At 48.4% G+C, this 27,894-nt stretch overlaps 1 protein-coding gene across 1 annotated transcript; it reads left to right on the top strand.

The window, feature by feature from the left end:
- The first annotated feature begins 15,086 nt into the window (after positions 1-15,086).
- On the top strand, positions 15,087-23,665 carry LOC146798873 (uncharacterized). The gene is made up of 2 exons (XM_085628011.1): positions 15,087-15,432; positions 21,097-23,665. The coding sequence occupies exon 2, from the start codon at positions 21,663-21,665 to the stop codon at positions 23,151-23,153; it is 1,491 nt and encodes a 496-aa protein (XP_085484137.1). The 5' UTR covers positions 15,087-15,432; positions 21,097-21,662; the 3' UTR covers positions 23,154-23,665.
- The last annotated feature ends 4,229 nt before the right edge of the window (positions 23,666-27,894 follow it).

Here is a 27,894-nt window from a genome sequence, read left to right as displayed (position 1 = left end):
TTGTGGGATCATGGTTAAGAGGAAGATATGTTGTTTCGTCTGAAAGCATTGTTTCTACTTTTGACTCGTAGTAACTACGGTCCATTACCACTAAGGCTCCTCCTTTGTCCGCTGGATAGAAAACAAAGGACTCATTAGATTTCAGGGATTTGAGTGCCTTTCTGTCTGTGGGTGTTAAATTGTGACGTTTATTGGTTTCTAAAGATAGTTGAGTCAAGTCTCTTTTCACCAAGACCTCAAAAGAGTCTATCACTTTGTGTGAAGTGGGAGCAACAAAACTACTCTTAGGTCTGAATTCTCTGTATTCAGGTTGATGAACTGTAGTGGGTTCTAAATTGGCAACGAAGTATCTGAGTCTTAGTTTCCTGACAAATTTGTACAAGTCTATCTCCGTGTCTAGCGTCTTAGCTTGAAACGTAGGCACAAATGATATACCTTTATTAAGAACCGAGGTTTGTGTCTTGGTAAGTGGTGTTTGTGAAATATTTACTACTAGTGCTTCTTCTGTCTGCGACCGACATTTGTTTGCTTTGAACTTTCCGTGACCTCTGCGGGTTTTGCTGTGTCTGGTTTTGCTGTTGTTTGACCCGTAGGTGCATGGTTTGCTGCTGAACTTGTCACTAAAAAAGAGACCTTAAATGTGGAGGGTGTTTCTATTTGTGTAGTATCTATAGTTGTTGGTACTGGTGGACGTGTCGTTCTGGTTTCACTAATCGATACTAAACTCTCTTCTGAGGACGTAGTGCCAGGTTTTTGGTATGCGCGTTTTTGTGCGTATATCTCTGCCCATGAATACACTTACTCTAACTTGTAGTCTATTGTGTCGCGTCTAAACTTGCGTACTTTGCGTTCATGAATTTCCTTGGCATAATTATCTAGCTTTTTATTAATATCATCCAAGGCTACTGTCCATTCCTCACCTGTCATATGTAATTCAAGAGAATCATGTAGTTCTTGAATCTCTTGTTCTAATCCCACCAAAACACGTGATAGTTCTTCTACTATTAAAAGGATTAAATCTAAAGAGCACTTGTTTAAGATGGAATACCATTTGTCCATGAATTTTTTGTTCATTTTGAACATCATTGGTTTCAGTGGAAGTCTCAAACCCCTGGGAATCCTGCTGGCCTTCTGATACTGCACCAAAGTGGTGGCGTGAAGACGTTGGTTAATCTCACGTCACATTAAGTACTCCAACTGTCTCAGTTGTTGTACGACTGGTCCCTGTGTTAAATCAAATGTGCGTACTTAAATAAGAGGCCGGTAATTATATAATTAGATTAAGTCGATTGATTTTTTAATTCATTGTACATGTGCTTGTTGTAGATTTCCCCTGACGAAGGGTGTATGTCACACCCGAAATGCATTGGGATCAATAATCTTCAAGTCTGCATTATAATGCAACGTAACATGAAGTTCATGGCTCATCAATGAATCGTGCTTTTCAATAAAAGAAGCATTGAACAACGCTGGATTGAAACCACATCATTATGTTTATGTACATGTATATTAGTTAACTGCAGCACGTTTATATTGTTTACTTGATGAAATTACCTTATAATTGTTTTCAACAGAACGCAGCATAACATTGAACACACTCTAGGTAGAGTGTTTTTTGGTAGTGCAGTCTTTGTCTAGGACCAGATGTCTTAGATATACTTTCCTTTCAGAATTAGTGGTCAGGTAGAACCACTGCAAAGACAGCACAACCACACAGATTAATTTGTATACTATTCTTAAATCGAATCAGAAGTATTGACCAAAGTGCATCGTAGCTGATACATTACACTTCTAAAAAGTGGCATTTCTCCCATAGTCATAATAAATCTGCGCACATCATTGCGCAGCATTTATTCTAACAATTTCATACATACCTAACTCGACCACACTGCTCCTCTCATAACAGGAATTACCACTGGCACACACTGATCAGGGAATCCCCAATGCATTCCTATGGGAGGGCAGGCCAATTTCACCAAATGCACACAGAGAGCGCACGCACTTTACACTGGGCCACAGTGCTAAAGTGCCCAGAGGCCTAAAACCACCAATACCATGTTAGAGCTAAGGCAGAAAGTTTAGGGGTGAACCTGCCAAAAAGGGCCAAGTCCAACAGAGCCTTGTTTACATCCTTATAGGAACTATCCCACATCCCGAACACCAGTGGTGAACCTCATGGCAGCGCTGCATTTCCTGGCCACAGGTTCATTTCAGTACACTATGGCTTTATCAGGTGGAATGTCACAACCTATGTTCAGTGGTGTACTATGTGTTGTTTTTTCAGCAATGATGAGACACATGGACAGTTTCATTTAGTTCCCCAGAAGATTTGGGCAATGTGAAGGGTGACTTTTATGGATTTGGTCGCATCCCACATGTGGTTGGATCTATTGATGGCACACATATTGCCTTAGTACCACTGAAAGTCAGAGAACAGGTTTATAAGAAAAGGACGCACTTCCATTCTATCAACGTGCAAGTGGTTTGTTTATTGGGTTTATGCCTCTCTCACATCTGTGCCAAATTCCCAGGATTTGCCATTGACTCCTTTGTACTGCTGAACAGCATCATACCCCATCCGATGTCACAACTACTACCAAAGAGGACCTGGCTTGTTGGTGAGTATGATGTGTCCAACCTTAATGTGTGATATCAGGAAGTATCTTCTCAAAGTGTGTGACTAATTATTCCACATATGTCTGTCTTCCATCTAGGAGACTCAGCGTACCCCAACCACCCATGGTTGTGGACCTTGCTGAGGAATCCGACAAAGCCAGGGGAAGTCCACTTCAATGAGGCCCATGGAAGAACACAGCGGCCAGCAGAGTGGGCTTTTGGGCTCCTGAAGGCCAGATTCATATGTCTGGACAGGACTGGGGGGAGCCCTCCTCTACTCACCCAGAAAGGTGTGTCAGATCACCATGGCCTGCTGCATGCTCCACAACTTGGCACCATAATAGAACATCCCTCTCATTGCAGAGGATGGGGACCAACAGGAACCACTGGGTGAGGATCCTGAAATGCCAAATGATGATGATAGTATTGAAGAGAAAGGAGTTGACATGGGTCAAGAGCTCAACAACGTCTCATGAGTGTAAGTATGCTGCAAGATGTCATGCCTTTGACTTTTACAGTGACTGTTTGTGAGCGGGTAGATACTACTGGAGACCGTTTTGGTGCTTCAAGGATTTTTATTGTTTTGTGCACACGTCGGCGTATAGGAGTGGGTCGGTAATATGGTAGTGGAGTCTCTTTCTCGCTCCCTCGGGGTTCCTTCCTTCCTGCCATCCTCCTCCTCCCAGGGTATTGTTCCAATTTGGGCTGGCTCGGTCCTCGGGTGGCGGCGTAGTACCGATGATCCCGGGAAGAGAAACAGAAAGGGTTCCAAAGGTCAGTGGCCTGTTATCTTTTAGTTAAAGACCGGAGGGAAGGGGGGTGAGGGATCACTCAGTGCTCAAGATAATGCTTTTCGTGTGGGGTGGTGCTCGGGGTGGGTTATTACCGGGACATCACCAGGGTATCATGAGTACATGCTCTGAGGTCCCCTTACGCTGCTACAGGCGGCGCCCCTTGTTCCCCACCCAGCCCGTGAAGCGCTCGCATACCTGCGAGAGCCACGCTCCTCCGGGAACGTGGCTGGGCGGCTCACGGGGTCGTTGGCCTCCTGGCTTCGATGACTCGTAGTCGACTTCTCCTCGATATCCCGTTCGCTTCCTTTCTCCTCTCCGTCCGCCGTCCTGTACTGCTTCCTCCTCCTCCGCTCCGCTGTCGCCCCCTCTCGTCCTCCGGTGTCAGCACACACCTGTGCTAGCGCATTTCCGAGTATTTCAGCCCATCCCTCGTCGTCGTCACTGCTGGGGGCAGGGTTGAGCGATAGGCCTTCCCAATTAAAGGAGCGGTGTCCCTTTTCTTCGGCTGTAAAGAGGAACTGTGGCCCGAGGGAGTCCACTCCGGTTGCTGGCGAGAGAGAAGAGGGGAAAGGGTGTCGATCACCTTTGCTGTTCTGAGGGGGTTCTCCACGGTTGGTTTCGCCTCGTTACACACCTCCCCCCTAGGAATCTCCTGTTTGGGGAGAGGATAGCGAGAGAGATAATCCGCGCTCCCGTTCTCTGTGCCTTTCCGATGTTTGATCGTGAAAGCGAATGGTTGGAGGGAGAGGAACCATCGCATTACTCTCGGGTTTAGGGAGATGTTGCGGCTCATCCACTGCAGGGGAGCGTGATCGGTGTAAAGGGTGAAGGGACGGCCCTCTAGATAATATCTCAGCTTATCTACAGCCCATTTAATTCCCAAGCATTCTTTTTCAACCGTAGGGTACTTTAGCTCCCGGGGAAACAGTTTTCTACTGATATAGAGGATGGGATGGTCAGTACCCCCCTGGTCGGTTTGGGAGAGGACAGCCCCTATCCCGTAATCTGAGGCATCGGTATGGAGAATAATGGGGCGGGTGAAGTCCGGTGAGGACAACACTGGACTGGTTGTGATCACTCGTTTCAGGGCGTTGAAAGCTTTCCACATTACGGGGAGGGAGTTAGGAGGATACGAGATCGGACTTCTTGTTTGAGGGTGTCCGTGAGGGGGGCAGCTATCTCCGAGAACTGTGGAATGAAGCGGCGGTAATACCCCACTAGCCCTAGGAAGGCTCTCATGTCTTTCTTGGTGCTGGGAAATGGGGTTTCAGCTATCGCTCTGACCTTTTCTATTTGGGGCTCTATCATGCCGTGACCCAACACGTATCCGAGATACTTCACCTTGTGATACCCCACCCGTGACTTTTTGGAATTGACGTGTAACCCCGCTTTTTGTAGGGCCCCTAACACGGTTTGGAGATGTTGTAGATGGTGTTCCCAGTCGGGGCTAAAGATCACGATATCATCGAGGTATGCTGATGAAAACGACTGGTAGTTACGAAGAACGGTGTTCATGAGGCGTTGGAATGTTGCGGGGGCTCCGTGTAATCTTCACGCAATGGTACCTGCCAGTATCCCTTGGTCAGGTCCAAAGTTGTAATAAATTTTGCTTCTCCCAGTTTCTCTATTAACTCATCTATACGTGGGATGGGATAGGCGTCAAACAAGGAGATCTCATTCAGGGCTCTAAAATCCATGCAGAATCTCGTACTCCCGTCTGGTTTTGGTACCATAACGATGGGGGAGGACCATTCACTCCTGGAGGGTCGTATAACCCCCAACTTCAACATGGACTCTACTTCTTTTTGGACGGCTGCCCTCTTGGCCGCTGGTATCCGGTAGGGCCGCTGTTAAATGGTCTTTCCCGGGGTCGTGTTGATCCGATGTTCTGTCAGGGTGGTTTTGCCTGGCTGATCCGAAAAGAGATTGGCGAAGGCCGATAAGGTTTCCCGGAGGTCTTCTTTTTCAGGATCTGTTAGGTCTTCGTTTACCACTAAGTCGGCCAGAGTGGAGTGGGAGGGGGTAAGCGTCGGTAGGGTTAGGTGCGCTGCCTTTGGCGGGGGTCCTATCCATTTTTTCAATAGGTTTATGTGGTAGGTTTGGACCTTCCGTGCATTTACTTGGAGTTGGTAGCTAGTTTTCCCTATGGTCCCCACCACTTTATATGGCCCCTTCCATTCCGCTTGAAACTTTTTTGTGGATGAGGGAAGGAGAACCAGAGCCCACTCCCCGATGTTCAGTCTTCTCCACCGTCTCCCTCGGTTGTAACATGTTTTCTGTTTCGTTTGGCTTTTCTCCAGAGAGGAATATGCGAGATCTCTCAATTTCCCGAACTTGGATTTTAGGGCTTTCGTGCACTCTAACATTCCCCGTTCCTGTTCCCCTTCTTCCTTCTCCCACGCTTCTTTGGTCATCTCCAAGAGAGACCTCGGTTGTCGTCCATATAGCATCTCGAATGAAGAACATCCGAGGCTGCTCTGTCTCTGTCCCAGTATAACATACAGCGCCAAGGGCAAAAGCTGATCCCATTCTTTTCCGTTCACCATCAGCATTTTCTTCAAAGTGGCTTTCAGGGTTCCATTATATCTCTCTACTAGTCCGTCGGTTTGGGGATGGTAGACCGAGGTCCGGATTTGTCGTAGTTGTAATAGCCCACACACCTCTTTCATAAGACGGGAGACGAACGGAGTCCCTTGATCCGATAGGATCTCTTTGGGGAACCCCACTCTAGAAAACAGTTCCAGAAACCGTTCCGCAATGAGGGGGGTGGTAGGGGACCTCAACGGGAATGCTTCTTGGAACCTGGTGGCGTAATCGACTATTACAAGGGCGTATTAGTTTCCCCGTCGGGTTCTAGGAAGAGGTCCTATCAGATCCATCCCAACTCTTTCAAAAGGGGTTCCTATGATTGGGAGAGGTTGGAGAGGTACTGCAGGGGGACGGTGGGTGTTCCCCTTTTGACACACATCACAGGCCTGGCAGTGAGACTTTATATCCTTTTATACCCCGGGCCAGAAGAAGTGGCGCACTACATTCTGTGTGGTTTTTTCGCTTCCTATGTGTCCTGCTGTTAAATGGGAGTGTGAAAAAAACATGATCTGCTCTCTAAATGCCGTCGGGTCTAACAGCTGATGGGGTTGTTCCTATTCCCATGTCTATACAACAACCCCTCTTTTATCAAAAAACGAGGAAAGGATGGGTTGGGGTTGTCTTGTTCTCGGTGGGCCTGTTCCCATGCGTTAACCAATGAAGCAACGTTCGCCTGTGCAAACCTGAAGCTTCTGTCTAATATCCATGGCTCGGGGTTGTCAGGGTAGGGAGAGGGGAACATGGGACCCGTCCCAAGTCTCCGGCTACGGTCTGTTGTTGTAATTTGCCCGTGAATAATTCTAAAAACTTGGGGTTATCAGTTCCCAGTATAAGGTCTTCAGGGAGGGATTCCAACACCCCCACCCTGACGAAACACTGTGTTCCGTCGGGCAAACCCAGGGGTATGATGGCGACAGGATAAGGCTTGACATCTCCGTGTACACATCTTACGTGCACCGTGGTGTCAGAGAGGAACTGGTTGGGCTTTACATGTTCGGCCTGTATAACAGACTGTCGGCAACCTGAGTCTAGTAAGGCCTTTATGGTTGTCCCGTTCACCCGTACACTTATATGGAATGCACTCCCCAACTCGGCGGTATGTAGGATGCTTTTGGGGACGTAACCGATCTCCATAGGTTCTTCTGACGTCTTCCATTGGGGGCACAGTCGGGCTATGTGCCCCCAGGCGCCACATTCGAAGCACTGAGGTCCTCGGAACGATGGCACTACTGGTCTCTGGGGGGGGGGGGCGGGATCTTTGAGGGCTCTGGACGGGTTTTTCGCTCGTATCTGCTCCCTATGGGACGGTTTAACTTTTCTTTTTCACAAGCCAGTTGTTTAGGCTGGGCACGAGCATATGTGGCAGCCATATCCATGGCTTGTTCGGTGGTGAGACGGGAGTGTTGGCGTAACCATTTTTGGGTATTATATGGTAGGGCCTCCAGAAACTGTTCCAGATAGATTCGGTCCATTATTTCCTCTTTCGTACTGTTGGCAGGGGTCAGCCATTTATCGGCAGCCGTCTTTAACCGGAAGAACAAAGTCTTTGGATTCTCTCCGGGCGTGCCTCGTTCTTTACGAAATCGTACCCGATATTCCTCAGCATCCAATCCTAGGTGGTCAAGGATCACCGTCTTGATCTCTCCATAGGGCGTAGAACCGCCCGGGTTGGCCACCTGATAGGCAGCTTGGGCATCCCCTGTGAGCAAAGGGGCCAAAAAGAACGGCCATTTGTCTATGGGCCAAATACAAGCCCTAGCAACACGCTCGAAATTGAGCAGAAACGCATCTGGGTCTTCCCCCACCGTATATTTCTGGAGTGAGATTCCGGAAGGCCCCGGGGCAGTGCATCACGGGTCCGTTTTGGTATGGATCCCCTGGGTCTTTAGCATCTCATGCAGTCCCTCCCATTGGGCCGACACCGTGGTTTTGAAGGTTTCCCTGTCGGCCTGGGCGGATGTCAGCTGCTGTTCCACCACCCAACTCAGTTGGTCCTGGCCCTTCACCAGGTGTTGAATTAGCGATTCCATCGTCTCAGTGCAGATGGCGTCTAGGTTGCCCGCATTCTCCACCACTTGTGAGCGGGTAGATACTACTGGAGACCGTTTTGGTGCTTCAAGGATTTTTATTGTTTTGTGCACACGTCGGCGTATAGGAGTGGGTCAGTAATATGGTAGTGGAGTCTCTTTCTTGCTCCCTCGGGGTTCCTTCCTTCCTGCCGTCCTCCTCCTCCCAGGGTATTGTTCCAGTTTCAGCTGGCTTGGTCCTTGGGTGGCGGCGTAGTACCGATGATCCCGGGAAGAGAAACAGAAAGGGTTCCAAAGGTCAGTGGCCTGTTATCTTTTAGTTAAAGACCGGAGGGAAGGGGGGTGAGGGATCACTCAGTGCTCAAGATAATGCTTTTCGTGTGGGGTGGTTATTACCGGGACATCACCAGGGTATCACGTGTACATGCTCTGAGGTCCCCTTACGCTGCTACAGGAGGCACCCCTTGTTCCCCACCCAGCCCGTGAAGCGCTCGCGTACCTGCGAGAGCCACGCTCCTCCGGGAACGTGGCTGGGCGGCTCACAGGGTCGTTGGCCTCCTGGCTTCGATGACTCGTAGTCGACTTCTCCTCGATATCCCGTTCGCTTCCTTTCTCCTCTCCGTCCACCGTCCTGTACTGCTTCCCCCTCCTCCGCTCCGCTGTGGCCCCCTCTCGTCCTCCGGTGTCAGCACACACCTGTGATAGCGCATTTCCGGGTATTTCAGCCCATCCCTCGTCGTCGTCACTGCTGGGGGCAGGGTTGAGCGATAGGCCTTCCCAATTAAAGGAGCGGTGTCCCTTTTCTTCGGCTGTGAAGGGGAACTGCGGGCCCGAGGGAGTCCACTCCGGTTGCTGGCGAGAGAGAAGAGGGGAAAGGGTGTCGATCACCTTTGCTGTTCTGAGGGGGTTCTCCACAGTTGGTTTCGCCTCGTTACACTGTTGTTGTGATGCTGTGAGGAGGACGTTCATGGATACATGTTAGGTATCTACAGTTGTGGAAAACTCTATGCATGACTGTTTTTGGAGGAAGGTCTTGACACATGCACATGTTGTTGATGTTGCTTTGTGCAGGTGGTATTTACCCATGTTCTGTGTACTACAGAAGTTGACTGTAATTGTTGTCATATATATGGCTTCCTAGCTAATCTCTTTGTTTTGTTCTCTTGTAGGTGCCTTCACCATGTCATCTTCATTTTGACATTTCAGATTTGTGACATCAGCAGTTATATGATGCTGTTTTGAAGTACAAAGTGGACATGGATTGTTCCTGGGAATGTCTGGCACAGACGTTTGGTGTTCTACTCCGGTACCAAGCCAGCTTGCACAGCAATAGGATGAAAGCTGCTAAGACTCCATTGAACTTGTTCCCTGTTGTGTGGTGGTTCTATTGCAATATGTGTTCCATCATCTTCTCCAACATTATGTGGCTGTTGGGCCAAATAGTCCTCAATGTGTATGAACTGGGTGTACCTGTTGCAGTGTCTTATCATTTCAGGCTACAGTGCTTGTGGCACACCACTGATATATGTTTGTGATGTTCCACCAAATGCAGGAACACTGGATTTAAATGAAACTTGGAACAGAAACTGTTGTCCGGCCATGTTTTGGTTTCTTGTTTTCAATGATGTTGGAGGTTGTCGATGTAGCTCCAGCTGATTCTATTAACCAATAGCCATTTGCCTAATCTTTTTGGCATTGTCTGATGCATCCCCTCCAACCATGTTGTTGAGGTCTACACACATGAGATTTGTGGTCATTGACACAGATCAAGTCAGTAATTAATATTTACCTCTGTTGTTGATCTTATGCCTGCCTAAGGTTAGAACTATGGAATAAAGATGTCAGGAGTCTGTGTTGGGGTGACATAATTGTGATACTCAGTTGCACATTGTTGATATTCCACATGTACATGCTTACACAAGTAGCTTCTACATACATGTGGTAAATCACAAGGGAATAACTTCAGAACTTGCTAAATGTGAATGATGCTACATGAGCTAATGATTTTGGTACAAGTGAATTTATTACGGTGCGCAAGGTGAAACAAAAACAAACAATATACCGAAAAATAGTGACAACAAGAGTGTAGTAGTCAGTGTTGGTGGATTAAACCATTGTTGTAGGAACCACATTGTCTGAAGTCCAAAGTCTAACATACTCCTACCATCAGAAATGGAAACGTGTACAGGAATTGTCAACAAAGTGAACATTTATATGATGTCTCTTCCTGGCTGTGGTGGGTGCCTTGCCATCGGAGCCTCCTACATTTCTTTTGGGCATCTCTTCTCACGGGGGTCCACTGCTGCAGGTTCAGGGGTGTGTGAGGATTCTTCCTCAGACATGGCCTCCCTTTCTGTGGCTGCCACAGATGTAGAAGGGACAGATGTTGATGGACCACAGAAAGGGGTAGGTGGGGGGAAACCCTGCCGAGTATGGTGTTGGTGTCCCTCAGGACCCCTATGAGTTGGTCCATGCTGTTGTTGTGGGTGTCCAGCCTCTGGTCTATGGCCTCTGCAGCTTCTTCAACTCCCAGAGTTCCTCAAGCACCTGCCACATCACTCCTTGGTATCCCTCCTAAGCTCCCAGGCATTGGGTGATATCAGCTTGCACATCAGTGGCCTCAATTTGGGGGCCCACATTTGCCCTACCACCAACCCTGCCCCCACAGGCCTGAGAGTTTTCAATCCTCATCTCTGGAATTGTGACTGTGGTGCAGGAGATATTGCAGCCCATGTGTGGCCCATGGGTTGTTGAGGCAGAGGTCAGCTGAGATGTTGCAGCTGGGGTGGGAGATGTGGTTGTGGGCACAGTGAGACTCACTGTTGCCGTCTGCCCAGGCTGTTGAGATGGGCCAGGTTTGTCCTCCATGTTTCCAGGAGATTCTGCATCACTGGAGGCCTAATCTGAGGGGAGTGGGGAAGTGAAGTCTGGGCGGTGTCCTGAGACTGGCCAGATGTTGTGCCGGATCGACCTGTTCAGACATAGAGTAGATTGTTATTGTTGTAAGTGTGGTATGTACATCCACATCATTTGGTACACAGTGAGATCAGGCCTCTGAGGGACAAGAAGGGTGGAGGTTTACAATGTGAACTTTCCCCATTGCATTTGACTCATTTGCAAGGCATTTGGAGACATCTATTACATGAAGTGGTATTGGCCTGATCATTTTCTATACGTATACACTTTATGTTGACATGAGGGATGGACATGCCATCTCCAAATAATTTGAATCCAACACAGTGTTGAAGTTACATGCTTAATTGTAAATTACAAGTCCTAGGTGTGTATAATACAGGAATACAGACAACATTTTAGTAGATTTAGCATTGGTAATAATGTGTGCTGTGCAGTGTCAATGGGTCACCATCCATTTCAAATCAGCTGGATTACCTTCCTGCCTTACTGATATTTCAGGTCAAAACTTGAAATGGTGTCACTCTTTTCATTTATGGAGCCCAGGAGAAGTTCAGGCTGAGTAGATAAACGTGCCTGAGCAGGGCATTGTGTGTAAGGTGCACAGACCATATGACCCGGGGATCAGTGGAGACATGGCTGACAATTGAGGAAGGACAAACAACAGTGGTGTTTAAATGTTCAAGCAACAGAGCATCATGGTAGTTGTAGTCATTTCATTCTCTCATCCCCTACACTTTGTTAGACATTTACACATATTCTGGTCCTGGGATGATTTGATGGTAGTGAACTTACAGACAGCATTACCACATTTGGGATGTAATGGAGGTTGATACATGTGAACTTATGTGCAGGGCTACTGATTGTAACTGACAGACACACATCTATGATACTTTGGCTACTGCATATAGGAAAAGTAGATGAGAAACACGATAGCAAGTGCTGAGATGTGTGCAAAGAGAACAGTGATATGTTATGACAGTTGGTGGTATGTTACTCACCAGTCTCCACTTCCACAGATATTCCTGTCAAGTCCTCAGAATACAGGATTGTGTGCGCCTTCTCCTCCTAGGGTATGGATCTAAAGGTGGGCCAGGAGCACCAACTCCAGTCTTCTGGGCTGGCAGGTGGTGTCTGGAGGCCAGGTTCTTCATTCTCTGCCTGAGGTCATGCCACCTCTTCCTGATGTCCTCCTTTGTACGCAGGGTGGTACCTACAGCATTCATTTTATTGACTAGCCTGTCCCACATTTCACTCTTCTTAGTGATTGACGTTTGTTGGACTTGGGTTCCAAAATTGAGTGGCTCTACTCTGATGATTTATCCTCTATCACTGACAACTCGCTGTAAGAAAAATGTGGGTTTTTGGGCCTTGACATGTTAATTAAAAAAAGTGACTGAGTGTGAAGTAAATGAAAAATGCCTTGAAGATGAGGAAATGTGTGGAAAAGAGTGGAAACAACGTCTTTGGAGAGTGTGTGATGCGACTGTGTGAAAAGGGCTGCCTTATGTGACCACTAATGCAGTACAGAGGCAAAGAATCATGGTCTAGAATGGGGTGTATTTTATAGTGCGATTTGCAGGTGTGTCCACTTCGGCTATGGCCATCATCTGTGTTGTTTTATTCTGTATCCAATGTGCACTGTTGTGGTGCTTCACAGAAGCAGTAGAGCGGCAGTCTAGCACCGCCGTGAAACAGCCAACAAGGATCACCAGTACATGGGTTTAATTGTAATCTGCTCGGCAGTTGTACCACAGCCCTGACGGCGTCAGAGTCCCTATCTGCAAGATTTCCAACTGCCGCTGCCAATGCGAAGGCTACTCCAACGGCAGAGACCCATACAGAGAACATTCTGACCTCAGTGGTTGGTGGTTTGGCCTGCTACTATCGTAATACGTTAGGAGTCACTTCACAGCCTCGGTGGTCAGAATCTGACTCCGGCCACAGCGGTATGATGGTCAGTCCGACCTGCATCGTAATCAGCCCCATAGTTCTTAAACTTTCGTATTTTACAGCAACACCCTATGGCTGGTTTTCTGTACTATTTGCATATTTAGGATATGATTTTTTACTTTTCAATCAGTTTGTGGAAACACAGGAAACAAGAAAACAGCATGAGGTGAGAATTGCAGCTAATACGGGTGAAATTTCGTTTAAAATGACTTGTTTTACAAAATGTAAAGGGCTCAATTAAATGCCAAAACTGTAATAAAGTGTCATATTTATCTCTTTTACTTTTCTCAGATGAATATGATCAAGACTGTAGGGAATATTGCCAGCTTAGATGTGTTGGTTTCTGTTGAGGTTCATTAAACACTTTAATGTTGTCCCACTCTAAAGCCTTACCTTTTTAAATATCTATAATTGGCCTTTCCCACTTAAGATGTTACTCTGAGTTCAGTAGGAAAGTCATGTTAGTATATAAGGCAACACTGCATGTAAAGGGGTTCCCCTACACAAATTCATGCTGCAGAGAGGATGGATTGCTGATCTGTGGAGCTTTGGGCCCTTTCTAAATTGTAATGTGAGCTTCTGGATTTTTTGGCTGAGGAGGTGGTGGAGCAAGGAAGCAGTTAGAGGTGACAGTAAAGCAAAAGCATTTTCTCTGACATTAGGCATGATTGCTCTACCCCTAAACTATTTTGTCACACTACACAGCTACTTCTGAAATGTCAAGTGGTATTGGAGCTTAGTTCAATGGACAGGTCTTAAATTTCAACAAAATAATCACCTTATGGTTGGCATCAAAAATGATGCATGTTCAAGCAGTAGTTCACACCCCATATTTCATGTATTCAAAACATTGGGGTATATTCACAAGAACGTGTGATAACTACCACAAGAGTAGAATAACGCAACTTTCAATATCGCAGCCCATCGTGTGAAAATAACCCCGTGTCAACGTGGAATTCACAACATGGCGGTACCATGCGATAGCCACCAGATAACGCGTCAAATGTCAGCAACAAAATCAATGCCACGCTGCAAAAATGCGAAACGCGAAAAATCATGCGATGAGGCCAATCGTGGTACACAAATCAGCGAAGACCAGCCACAGGCCTGCAAATCCCACGAGTCTGGTGGGAAAAAGCACCATAAAAGCAAGGAAAAAAAACAACAAAAAACTATTGAAACTGCGCAGCAACATGGATGCACCCGGACACAGTGCAGAGGACAAGCCAAACACCACAAGCCCCATGGAGGACCAGCCAGGAACCCCACGTTTGTGGAAGTGCAAGGACAGGAGGAAGAGGAAGGCGGGTTTCAGTCCGCAGGAAGACCAGATCCTCGTCACGGAGATGACCGAACACCAACAACAACTGTTCGGCACCTCTACTGCGGCACTGGCAACCCAAACCGAAATATGGCAGGCCAACATTACCAACGTCAATGCAGTCGGAGTGTCGAGGAGGTCACTGGAGGAGGTCAAGAGGCACTGGCATGATCTGAAAAGGCAGACCAAACATAAGCTCGCCGCCAACAGGGAGGCAGCAACGGCGACTGGAGGTGGGCCTCCTGCGACACAGGAGGAGCTGGATGAGCTGGAGCAAATGGTGGCCACAGTCAGCAGTGAGGACACGGAGGCAGGATTGGGGGGCCTGGACACAGCACAATACGACCTGACCCAACAGCAACAGTGTTGTAAATTAAGGCAGATCGTGATTAAGCATTCACTGAAAACATTAATGTTTCCCTTTATCGTGTTCTCTTCAGTATGTTGGCCGAAGTCTGGACTCCATTTTGTATTGACGTGCTGCCACGTGTTCGCCATGAGGAGAGTCCGACCTCTGTGTTAGTTGCTCTTGTAATCTGCCTAGCAACAGTTTATAAATAGTCCTCTTGTCCATTTGGCGCATGCCCAGAACTGACCACGTCTGTTATAATTAGTTCTGCTTGACCATGTGTTTTCGCGGGCTCAAGGAGTGTGTTAGCTCCGCCCATGTATTGATTTAGAATCGAGAATGACCCTAAATGGTAATGTTCTTTGACTTCATGTGCTATCCACCCACTCATGAGCCCCTCTGTTGTGTATATAAGGGGACTGTGTATGTAAGTTCTTTGTGCTACTCCTTGCAATACTGAAGAGTGTTGTGTGGACTGTAGGACCACCCTTAAGGGTTAATAAACATTGTCTTTGTATTTTGCAGTTTCCGTGCCAACTTCCTTGTAGATTGCGTTACAGAAGAGCGAACCTTTGTCTCTTGCGGGCCTAGCTGGGGCTTGTATTCAACAATTGGCGCCCGTCACGTGGGGCTCATCGGCGACTCGGATGCTCGAAGGACTGGTCGCGACGAAGGTGAGGAATTTGGCCGGGGACGTGATCACTGCCAGCGGCGTCTTAGCCCTGGCATCCCGAGGTTTTTCTTCCTTCCCTTCCGAGCTGACCGTCTGGGTGGCGCCGGTCATCGACTGAGACCTCTTCTGTCGGTCCTGCCGTGAGAGCCGTTTGGGCGATTGTGGAGCTTGGCAGTTGGAACCTGGACTCTTGATTGGTAAGAACCGTTGTACGGTACTTGCTCCGAGTTTTGAAGCCTGGGTTGGCTATTTGAGTTTGATTTGTGATGACTAGTCATATTTTGAATTTGTCTTTGTGAAATATATGCGTTGCAACACATATAGGCAGGTAATGTGGAGAAATTTCTCCGGAGCTGTGTAAACTTGGAACGGCGCAACGATTAAGTGCCATTTTATTTTGATAATATTGCATATTTTGCATTATTTTTAGCATGCCTGCTTTTAGCGCACTCCGTAAGTGGGGTTGCTGCTTTGGAAGCCGGTTGAACCTCGAGGAATCTGCTCCAGCCCCCCCAGAGGGGACTCCTAATAGGGATATGTATGTGAAACATGGTCTTTCTTCCATAATGTACAGCACATTGTGGAGGAAATATACTAGGAAGGATCCTGAGTTGCGATGGCCGTTGTATGGATCATTTGATATGCGTAAGATTGAGTATGTGGAACAGTGTCTGTGTAAGCGTCGTGCTCGTCAGGATATGTTTGAGTGTGTGCGGTTATGGGTGAAGGAAGTGCGTGAGCGAGAGAAACGTGAGAAAGCGCTGTTTGATAAAGAGCAACGAAAGAATGATCATGTGCGAGCAGAAGAAGCGAAGAGTCGGGAGGACAAAGAGCAGGCGGAGAAACACGAGAAAGAGCGTAGGCTCCAAGTTTCGGGTCAATATGTCGTTCGCCAGCCGCTTTATCCTGTCCTTAATAATCCTGATGATGATTTTTATCTACTAGATCGCTCTCCGCCCCCTTATGTTGGCGCATCTGCTCCACGGCCGCAAGATTCTGGCCCAGCCTCGGGTAAGGTAGACACGCGGTCCATGCTATCGGCCGAGAACATGGCTGACCTTCGGAAACTTTCCTTTCGTGCACTCAAGGGCAGGATGTCCATAGAGGACTTATTTCAAACTTGGGGGTCATGGCAAGATAGAGAGAGGGTGTATTTTTTGTCTCATTTTGCTGACGACGTAATTGCTGCTTTCCGAAAATATTCCGGTGTTTTTGAGCCTGCAGAGGTGACCTCGGAGGTTAAAGCATTACATGACGGTGTTTTTTCTCCCCCTAAGGCTCCAGAGGCGGCTCGACGACTGTTCGCCTTGCGGGACGAAGTGCTGGCGCTTAGAGAGAAAGCACGTCACCGAGCTGAGGAGGAGCAGCAGGATTCGGTTGCAGCAGGGGGCCATTCATCCACCTCCCAGTCAGATAAGGATGACATAGTGCATGTTAAACCAATGCGAGAGGCGGCACCTTTGTATGTCCCTCCGAAAGGAGCAGGGACTAGCTCGGACACTAACTCTGCCGATGCTAGGGGATATTTTGTGTATAATTGGGTTTATACTCCATGGCATAGAGCCGATGTTATGGCGTTAAAGAATGCATTACCTGACCCCCGCAAGAATCCAGCGGCCTTCTATGAAGAAGTTGAGGGGGCCTTGAATTCCTGCATTATGACCCTAGCGGATATAGACTTGTTCTTTGGCCTTATTTTACCACCAGACACGTGGCGATCTGTCCGAAAGGTGGATGATATAGTTGCTTTTAAGGCCCGGTGGTCTGACCTTGAGGATGAGGATAGGGAGCGGAAGCCCGCACAGAAACCACCTCAGAGTATTTTAGATCTTCCTGCTGCTATTGTCGCTAAATTAAAAACAATAATCCCTCCTAAAAAGATTGATTGGAATATGTTGGCGGCATGTAAGCAGAAGGTTGATGAGTCAGTGGCAGATTTCTTCACGCGCTTTGAAGAAACGTTCCATGACTTTAGTGGTCAGTCGCTTACCGACGACACAGGCCGCCACCTTTTTGCGGACAAATATGTGGCTAATCTGCTGCCGGCAGTTGCGGCCCGGTTAAAAGCGAGTGAGAGTTCTTGGTCCTCCGCGACACCGACGGCCCTTCTGACCATCGCCCAGTATTATGAGCGTCAGGAGCAAGAGGCGAAGGGCCAGGAGGAGAAGAAATCGAAAGATCTCAAAACAAAAGTAATGTTAGCACAAGTATATGGCCCGCCCCGCCGGGGTAATACTAATAATAGGGGCAGGGGCGGATCTTATGGTCCCCCTTCGGGCCGATCTGATTTGAATAGAAACCAATGTGCGTACTGTAAACAGTTGGGCCATTGGGCCAGGGAGTGCCCAGCGTTGCATGCTTCGCGGCAGGGGCACACCCCGGGTGGCCAGAGAGGTAGAGGGGGTTTCTCAAACTTTAGAGGAAATTCTAATGATAATGTCCGTTTCGACACTGCGGGGCAGCACCGGGATAGCTCAAATGTGTTCGATCGTCAGCACCAGTATCATGTATCAGACGCCGATCATTCGGGGTATCATGATTCTCAGCATGCATAGGAATGCGTTGGATGGGGGTCTGAAGCAGTTGAGGTGCCGGTCGATCAGACGGGTCCTTATGTATCGGCTGAGGTTTTAGGTTCTACTGATCAGTTCCTAGTGGATACAGGAGCGACACGTAGTGCATTATCTAGGTACCTGGCTCCAGGGGCTCCCCCATCCGGCTCAATGGTTACATCGGTAGGGTTTGACGGTGCGCTCTCCCGCAGCCCTCTTTCGCAGCCCCTTGCATTTCAGGTTGATTGTTTCTCTGCACCCTGTTCATTTTTGCTTGCCCCGTATACACCGGATAACATTATGGGCCTTGACATGTTAAAACACTTTAGGGCTACGATTCGCTGTTCCCCCGAGGGTGTGAGAGTGATTCTAAATGACAATTGCCTCCGATCCGAGCGGATGTGTACGATCTCAGAGGAGGCTTTGTTGGCTACCCTCCCCCGCGCTTTATGGGCGACTTCGGACACGGATGTGGGACAAATGGTGATTCCTCCGGTCCACATTAGTGTTCAGGAGGGGGCGGTGCTACCACGCCTCCCGCAGTATCGCATTTCCCAGGAGGGCGAGGAAGCTCTCATACAGATTGTGCAAGATTTGATCGCAGTAGGAGTAGTGGAAGAGGTTCCCTACAATATCTGTAACAGTCCGATTCTCCCTATTCTGAAAAAGGACACGGATGCCAAGGTCTATCGGTTCATTATTGATTTGAGAGAGGTTAACAAGATCGTGATACCTCAGTACCCGGTGGTTTCTGATATCACGACGTTGCTCACCCTGGTCCCGCCTACGGCGACCGTGTTCTCAGTGATTGATTTGAAAAATGCCTTCTTTTCTATTCCCATCCACCCTGATAGCCGATTTCTCTTTGGGTTCACATTAAACAATAGATCTTATCGCTTTTGTAGAATTCCCCAGGGCTACACAGAAAGCCCTAGTATTTACAGTCAGGCTTTGAAGCGACAGTTGGATTCCTTTGCTTTACTCGAGGGGGTCGCCCTCATTCAATATGTTGATGACATCCTGTTGGCGGCTGACACCCTGGAGTTGTGTGAGAAAAGTACGATAGCCTTACTTTCTTTTTTAGCGTCCCACAATCATAAGGTCTCTAGGAAGAAATTGCAATTCTGTAGACCAAAGGTGACTTATCTGGGTCACCTTTTGTCTAAGGAGGGGCGTGCACTCACACCAGATCGTATCCAAGTAATTTTGGACACACCGAGACCATCCACGCAGAAGGATGTGCGTGCATTTTTGGGTCTTGTTTCTTTTTGTAGACAGTGGATATTGGGGTTTTCACACATAGCTAAGCCATTACTAGCGCTCTTGACAAAAGACACGCCCATCCCGATCCCCTGGTCAGACGAGTGTGACGCTGCTTTCCAGCAACTAAGACAGGCCCTTTGTTCAGCACCAGTGTTAGGGACCCCTGATTATGCAAAACCCTTTTCATTGTATGTGCATGAGAAAGATGGATGTGCATTATCAGTTTTAGTGCAGATGCACGGCGACAAGCAGCGCCCGTGTGCATACTTTTCGGCTGTGCTTGATCCTGTCGCCCGAGCATTACCAGGGTGTTTTCGCTCGGTTGCGGCGACAGCTGTGTCAATACGGCAGAGTGAAGGAATTGTGTTATCCCATAAACTGTTGGTGTTAGTTCCCCATGCTGTTGATGCCCTGCTTAACCAAACAAGGACACAGCATTTGACCAGTGCCCGTTTAACGGGATATGAGTTGACGCTTTTGGCTCCTCATATTACGTTGAAAAGGTGCGTGACATTAAACCCGGCCACATTGTTGCCATACCCCGAGACCCAGCCGGAGGCGCAGAAAGCGCATGATTGTATTCTTGTGACTGAGGAACAGACAAAGGGTCGTATCGATCTCCAGGATACGCCCTTTTCAGAGGTAGATGGAGAACTATGGGTAGATGGGTCATGTCTGAAGCTACCAGATGGTACGACTTCAGCAGCGTATGCAATTACCACGTTACAAACGATAGTGGAGACAGCACGCATACCACAGAAGTCAGCTCAAGCAGCAGAACTAATAGCGTTAACACGAGCATGTGAGCTCAGTACAGGATTGTGTGTGAATGTTTACACAGACAGCCGCTATGCCTTCGGAGTAGCGCACGATTTCGGCATACTCTGGAAGGAGAGAGGGTTTCTAACGTCACATGGGGTACAGATAATGCATGGGGAGTTAGTTCATAATCTTTTAACTGCATTGACGTACCCGAAGAAAATTGCTATTGTTAAATGTAGCGCCCATAGGAAAGTAGTTGATAAAGTTGGAGAAGGGAATGCGTTAGCAGACCGAGTGGCACGGGAGACTGCGATGCAGCCTGGTGCTACTGCCATGTATGTAGTGAAATCACAGATGGAGAGATGGCGTGATGCAAAGGAAGAAGTGCGAGAAATACAAAGGACCGCTTCTGAAAAGGAGCGGGAGCAATGGGCTAGCGAGGGAGAGTTGGATGACGAGGGTTGTTGGAGAAATAAACAGATGGATAGATGGAAGTTACCCACGGCTTTCGTACAACCTATGGTTCAAATGGCACATGGGCTAGCACATGTTGGAGCTTCCGCAATTGTGAAATTGCTTACCCAAGTCTGGGAGCATCCAGAGATTGCTAGCACAGCAAAGAGGGTGGTACAGACCTGTATGATCTGTCTGAAGTATAACCCAGGGAAAGGCACGCGAACTCCAGCAGGAGGATTTGCGACGCCCACTGCACCCTTTGAGGTTCTGCAGATGGATTACATCCAGCTTGAGCGCTGTAATAATTTGAAGTATGTTCTAGTAGTGGTGTGCGCCTTTAGTAAATGGGTTGAGGCGTACCCTGCGAAAGACAATACTGCGATGACTACAGCGAAGCTATTACTGAAAGAGTTTTTCCCTCGATATGGCGTCTGTAGGCTTCTGTGGAGTGATAATGGCCCTCACTTTGTAGCGGATGTTATAAAGTATGTCTTGAAGGGCCTAGGCATCACTCAGAAGTTCCATGCCGTGTTCCACCCTCAGTCTGCAGGACTGGTCGAGAAGTATAATGGTACACTGAAGCTTAAGATTGCCAAAATTCAAGCTTCAACATCTTTGACTTGGCCAGACGCCTTACCACTGGCATTATTGTCAATTAGGTCGGTGCCACACTCTCGAACCGGCCTTACGCCCTACGAGGTTGTATTTGGACGACCAATGAACATTTGGGGTCCACCAAGGCCTAAGGCTGTGTATGATGTACCTTGTGTGATGATGAGTGATTATCTGGCACAGTTAACGGATAACTTGGTTTCTATTCATCAACAGGTCCGAGAGGCGCTCCCTGATCGGTCTACTGGCGAAGGACATGGTCTGCGGCCCGGAGACCAGGTGATGATCAAGGTCTTCGACAGGTCGAATAGTCTGGAGCCCCGATGGACCGGACCTGAGCAAGTTCTTCTTGCGACGAGGACGGCAGTACGAGTCTCGAACAAGAAGAACTGGATCCATTCCCTGCACTGTCGGAAGGTGCCGCCCGGATTGGTGGAGACTGCCGTGCTGACCGATCAACGAGAAGTCCTGGCAGCAGAGACAGGCCGTGCTGCAAAGCCAAACGAAACTGAGGAGCTCTTTTCGGACCACACGACTTCTGGAGGAAGACGATATCATCTGCGACCAAGGAAGTGAGATCTTTAGTACCGGGACATACTGTCAGAACGGCCCTTGGGTTAGTGAAACGGAGAGCCGCTGTGGCAAGGGGGGGGGATCAGCCCTGCATTAGTGTAGCGACACCCGTCTTGGCCCGTTGGTGAAGAAATCAACCGCTGCCCAAGGGGAAGAGTTCTGACAGACTTTTAGTTTCAGGAAGTTAGTAGGGTATTGTTTCCTTTGACATGGAGAAGAAGAAAATACTTTGTGCGTTGGGGTTCATGCTAACAATAGCTATTGTTGGCATAACAACATGGTTTGTGGAGGAGGCCACTCCAGCCCGAGAGACACTTGTGTTGACGACTCCAGTGCCTGCGGAGCACTACTTTTATACATTGCCATATCAGGAGTTGAAGCATCGACAGTCCTATTTGAACAACACTTTTATCCAGATGCTGCATCATACCCACGTTGCTACGAACGCTACGAACTGTTGGATATGTGGGATGATGCCAGCTCATCAGAAGAAAGGAGGTACGCCATTCATACCACTTCCTTTCTCTCACAATGGCTCTTGTAGAGCATGGTACACTTTGCTGTTTGCAACTCGGAAACCAACAGTGGGACGATTGCTGTTCAGACTTAATAAAGAATGTCATCAGGACAGAAGTGGATACCCACAAGCGAATGGAACAATTTGGGAATGGGAAGAGTACCGACCGGACAATGAATCCATTCCCTATATCTTCACAAACACTAGAGACACTATGGGGAAGGATAAGTTTGTAATCCAAGTGGCACAAGCCCAAGCGGACCTATGTGTCCAGAGTGTGGGTTTTATTCCTGTTGGTGTCAGTGATTGTATAAAGGTATTAAATATTGACGGGCTAAACAACAGCACCTTCCTAGCATCCCATAATACCTATTTTGTATGTGGAAATAAAGGTTATTACCGTTTGCCAGCTGGGTGGTCTGGGGTATGCTATGTATCATTCCTATTACCCCCTGTATTCCTAGCACCTGCATCGTATCACAAAGATCTGAAATTGCTGAATAATGTGACTGTAAATAGATATAAACGTACTTTATCAATTAATGAAGTAGATCAGACGGACACTAGCTTGCAACAGTATATTGATTTCAACTTGGGACTGTTCTTCTTTGTCGGAGCTGCTTTGAATAGTAGAAAGATCCGAAGATTAACGAGAGTGGTAGAAGCTGTGACTAATCAGACCGCTGCTGCTCTTGGGAATCTTACGGAAGAACTACAAATCACCAGAATAGTTGCATTGCAGAATCGTATGGTATTAGATGTGATGTTAGCTGATCGAGGAGGAGCTTGTAAAATTATAGGAAGTAGCTGTTGTGTGTTTATCCCTGATCATACGCCATCCGTTTATAACGCCATCAATAAGTTGCATAAAATAGCCGCCGAAATCCACACGGAAAACGGCACATGGTCCTTTTCTGGATGGTTTTGGGCGTTGGTTACTGCCTGGGGTTGGAAGGTTCTAACTGGCCTCTGTATTATCATAGCAATTCTGTTTTTTCTCTGTATGTGTATTCAATGTGGACCATTATGCTGTTCTGTATGCATTTCATTCTGCATTCCAGATAAGAAAGCTATTGCCGAAGTTGCTCGCCAGAAGGGTCTAGCTAAAGAGGTTAAAGGAATGATGATAATTGATATATACGATGATTATTCCTGGAAGCCGGATGTCTTCAGTAAATGCTGAAAGGGTCGTCTGTTGTAAATTAAGGCAGATCGTGATTAAGCATTCACTGAAAACATTAATGTTTCCCTTTATCGTGTTCTCTTCAGTATGTTGGCCGAAGTCTGGACTCCATTTTGTATTGACGTGCTGCCACGTGTTCGCCATGAGGAGAGTCCGACCTCTGTGTTAGTTGCTCTTGTAATCTGCCTAGCAACAGTTTATAAATAGTCCTCTTGTCCATTTGGCGCATGCCCAGAACTGACCACGTCTGTTATAATTAGTTCTGCTTGACCATGTGTTTTCGCGGGCTCAAGGAGTGTGTTAGCTCCGCCCATGTATTGATTTAGAATCGAGAATGACCCTAAATGGTAATGTTCTTTGACTTCATGTGCTATCCACCCACTCATGAGCCCCTCTGTTGTGTATATAAGGGGACTGTGTATGTAAGTTCTTTGTGCTACTCCTTGCAATACTGAAGAGTGTTGTGTGGACTGTAGGACCACCCTTAAGGGTTAATAAACATTGTCTTTGTATTTTGCAGTTTCCGTGCCAACTTCCTTGTAGATTGCGTTACAGAAGAGCGAACCTTTGTCTCTTGCGGGCCTAGCTGGGGCTTGTATTCAACAACAGGGTGATGGGGAAGATGGGTACAATAGCACACATGCACAAGTATGCGTAGCACACTGCACACCCTTAATGACCGTGGACCGTGGAACATGTACCTGATTGCCTTGGCACACTGCAGCACACATAGAAACGCGAAGTAGGCCCCCATCCACAATGTGCACAAAGGGCCCCCCTATCATCAATCTCACAACCGAACCATGCACATGTGCTGAATCCAGCAAAGCAGCGACTCTGTGACCCACACTGACTATGCAAGTAGCACTGCATGTCCGATAGCATGGCAGCAGCCCAAAAAAATGACATGGCCCACGAATCGACATAGAGGTAGCCCAGTGCTGATCACATCCCTAAAGGGGCACGTTACACTCTGACATGTCCACGAGCACCCACAACTCATCCTGTACAATACACGCAGCAGACGAACAATGCACCAGGCCACAAAATCTGTCAGAGAGCACATATGACCCAAGTCAAACGCAAATCAGGCCCCAAAAAGCACACAATTCAAAGGCACTCCGCCTCAAACGGAGAAGGCCACACAAAATCAGAGCTGCAGGGGCAACTCCCCCACAATGCAGCACACACACATAGCAATCACAGGACATCAGCAACAACAGCAATGTGGTACAATGTGCAACACCAACACCACAGGACAGGGCTCACAACAGGTTCCGCTCGTGTGTACTAACTGTCCACTCACATCTGGCATTGCCTGACACAGTGTGATGATAATGAACGGGTACTACCACACATCCGTCATGTATTCGGAAAACACACTGACTGCCATCAAATAGTCAGCTCCCCAAAACAGTCACAATGTACATTGGCATGCAGTCTGAATGTAAACATCTGCAAATCTACAACATACATGTGTAACTCTGTTAACCTGCATCTCCACTTTACATTGCAGAGGGACAAATAACACCTCCTGCAGAGCACACCACACTTCCCTTCATTGATGATAAAGAGGGCAACCTGCACATATGTCAAGACACCCTCCAACAGATAATGGACAGCCTCCTCACCTCATCCCCAGGGGCAGGGCAGGCCAGCTGCCTCGAGGTGACCCCACCACCTGCACAGACCACACATCAGAAAACACACACCACCACAGCTGTCTCCCAGGACCCCCCGACCAATACATGGAGCACATACACCGTGTGTGGTCTTCCCAAGTGGAGTTGGCTGAACAGCTGTGGGTGGGTTTCGAGCTCATGGCAGCCAAACTCGATGCAATACATGGGTGTCTGAGTCCCATCAGGGACCACGTACAGTCCCTTACGGACACCCCCTGTCCGCACCATGCTCCGCCACAGACCTTGGCTGACCTCGCTGGTGCCATGAATCGTACACAAGAACTGGTGGGCAGACAGTCACCAGCCATGACAGCACAGAGTTGGGACAGATGCGGAGGTCAATGGAGACCATGGAGCAGATGCAGGCTGGAAGGATGTCTGACACGGATGGACACTAGCGAGTAGTAGCTGGGGACTTCAGTGCCCTGCAGTACTTCATCTTGCCATTGCTGCCACTGAGCCGTTCCCAGATGACTGCAGCGGGAACATCGACACACACAGCTCCGACCCCTGATGTGTCCATGGCACACAGTGATGCTGCCCCATCACCTTCGCAGTCTGATGTGTCAGTGGCACACAGTGATGCAGCCATCACCCTGCCACACACACCAGACACACCGGACACAGAACCCGTATCAGGGGAGAAAGAAGGGGATGTGAGCTACTGTGTGATGAAGGAGGCAGTAGCAGCCATCACTGCCGTATGGCCTCTCCCTGCCTGGTTATGACCTATGTATCATGGCCTGGGAAACACCTCATAGTGACCCCCAAACACTCTGTGACTTTCCCCCGGACCACGACACGGACTGCCATTTCTTCACCGCTGGCCAATTACACAGCTATCCTGCTGCGGACTGCACTCTCCCTCTTCCCAATCACTGTGAAATCCCCAAAGGACTCTGGTTGGCACACCACTGGGCTTTCATGTGATGTGGGCTTGGATGGCCATGTACAGCCCCAGCTCCGTCAATCACCTGAATGTGAATAAAACCTTCTAAATCACACAGATGTGTCATCACTATGTTCACTCACGTATGGAGGTATGGCTGGATGTAGGTACAATGATTGCAAATGAAGGTACACCCTGGTAACTGACATCTATGCGCATGTGTATCCCTGAGACACATGGCCAATTGGATGACTGTGAAGGTGAGTACTAGCTGTGTCCCCATTGCACATCAGCAACAATCTCACAACCCCCAACATAGGCACATGTCCATGTATTGAATAGGGCTGTGTGTAGGACTGACCCAAACAAAAGCAGGCCAGGAGTGGTGTCCTACAGCACATGTGACACCAGAGGTTCACGTCGCAAACTTACTCACACACATTCTGTAGTGATATTTGACATTGATCCACATGGTCAGAGGTTGGACACCATACTCACATTGCTGAATGTCACGTAAGTGCACATGGCGTCCAGCACCTATCCAAAAACAATGTCTGGCTCACAGAGGTGGAGCTTGCCAAAGGGACACACCCCCATTGCACATGGGTCAGTCAGTTCCTCCCTGTGTATTAACGATGCTCATTGTGGCACACGAGTGAACAATCCAAACAACACACCTCACAGTTAGACACCAGTGGAGATGCATAGACTTTATGGGCATGTGCGTGTCAGTACGGACGAGGCAAAAGCCACAACAGGCAGGGACATGCTTAAGACACTTACACGCAGCATGGGTACATGTCGAGGTTCAGAAAATGTTGGGGCTAAAATGGGCAACATTCATCATGGATAGCAATGCTCTCAGCCCACCTTGCCTTGCTGGAGGAGTCATGTGTTGTTTGGCGTCTGCCCATTGCCCCGTGTGAGGGGGAACGACTCACTGCCCATGGGATCTGCATAGTGCTCTGCCTCCGGAGTGCGCCGATTGTCTGTTCTGCTGACAGTGATCAGGTGTGAGGGTCTGACAGGTTCACATGTCATGCTACATTGCCATGTGTTTCTGCTCTCCCCCAGTACTGTGTCCGTATTGGCAATGTTGCCAAGCGACGCTGTGTTGAACCGAGCATGGACCTGCATCACCTTGCACAGGTGTGTGTACACCCGCGTTGTTCCACGCACATGCATCCAGAGCCCGGACGAAGGTAGACGTGTCCTCTGTTGTGGTGGGATGTGTGAGCAATCCCCATGATGCAACAAGTAGTTGGGACATGTGCTGTGGGTGACAGTCGGATGTGGCTGCAGGAACGTAGTTACTCATCCATGAAAGCCCGTACAGCTTCATGTGCAATGTGTTCCAATAGTACGTCGTTGTCGTGTTCAAGGAATCCCAGGGTGAGCCAATCCATTAAGTGGTCCAGGCAGGTGTGCTCAGCCCATGCCGTTTCACCAATCCGCAACACAGTCCAATAGGGGAGCGCCTCGATGTGGTCACTGCACATAAGAATTGTGCAATCTCCCATGCACAACTACCAATACATACGCAGTATGTCAGGGCCTCCCATGCACTGCTGTCTCGGTTACACTCCTTTTCGTGATCCAACAGGGGGCACAGACACAAGTCATAGTCCAATTCATCAACAGTTGTGTTGGATAGGCAGACATCCATGGGACTCTCGAATGTGCATGTTCGGCAGTGGAACCAGGACTGGATGCAGATGACGTAGGCAATGCAGAAGCTGAGCCGGTAACTGATCCGCAGCACTGCCAGTTGCACTGCGCCCAGTAAATGCAGCATGCGTGCACGGTACTGTTCCACGTGCCGGGTGTTGTGCATGTGCCCGATATGGCCTGCCATTACGTTGGTGCGTCTCGTAGAACCGGCACTCTTCTGAACTACGGCAGTTGTTTGGAGGATATGCCACAGCTCTGAGCAATGATTAGAATATGTGGTAAACGTTGAGGAGAGCGGGTTGCTGTTTTGGTGAGTGTCAAGGGCATCCCATGCGGGGGTACCAAGACAGGGACTTCTGTGTGTGTGGTGTGGATGAGTCGGATAGTTCATTTGCGGAATGCATGGTGTGGGAGTCATCCCCGTCTGCCATGGCATCTCTCTCAGGGTGTTCCAGGCGTGTTCTGGACCAAGGTCAGAGGTGCAGGTGTCTACCCGCCT

This window comes from Triturus cristatus, chromosome 9 (assembly GCF_964204655.1).
Source record: "Triturus cristatus chromosome 9, aTriCri1.1, whole genome shotgun sequence".
NCBI lineage: Eukaryota > Metazoa > Chordata > Amphibia > Caudata > Salamandridae > Triturus > Triturus cristatus.
The sequence above is the reverse complement of the archived record's forward strand: the minus strand, read 5'-3'. Positions and strand labels throughout refer to the sequence as shown.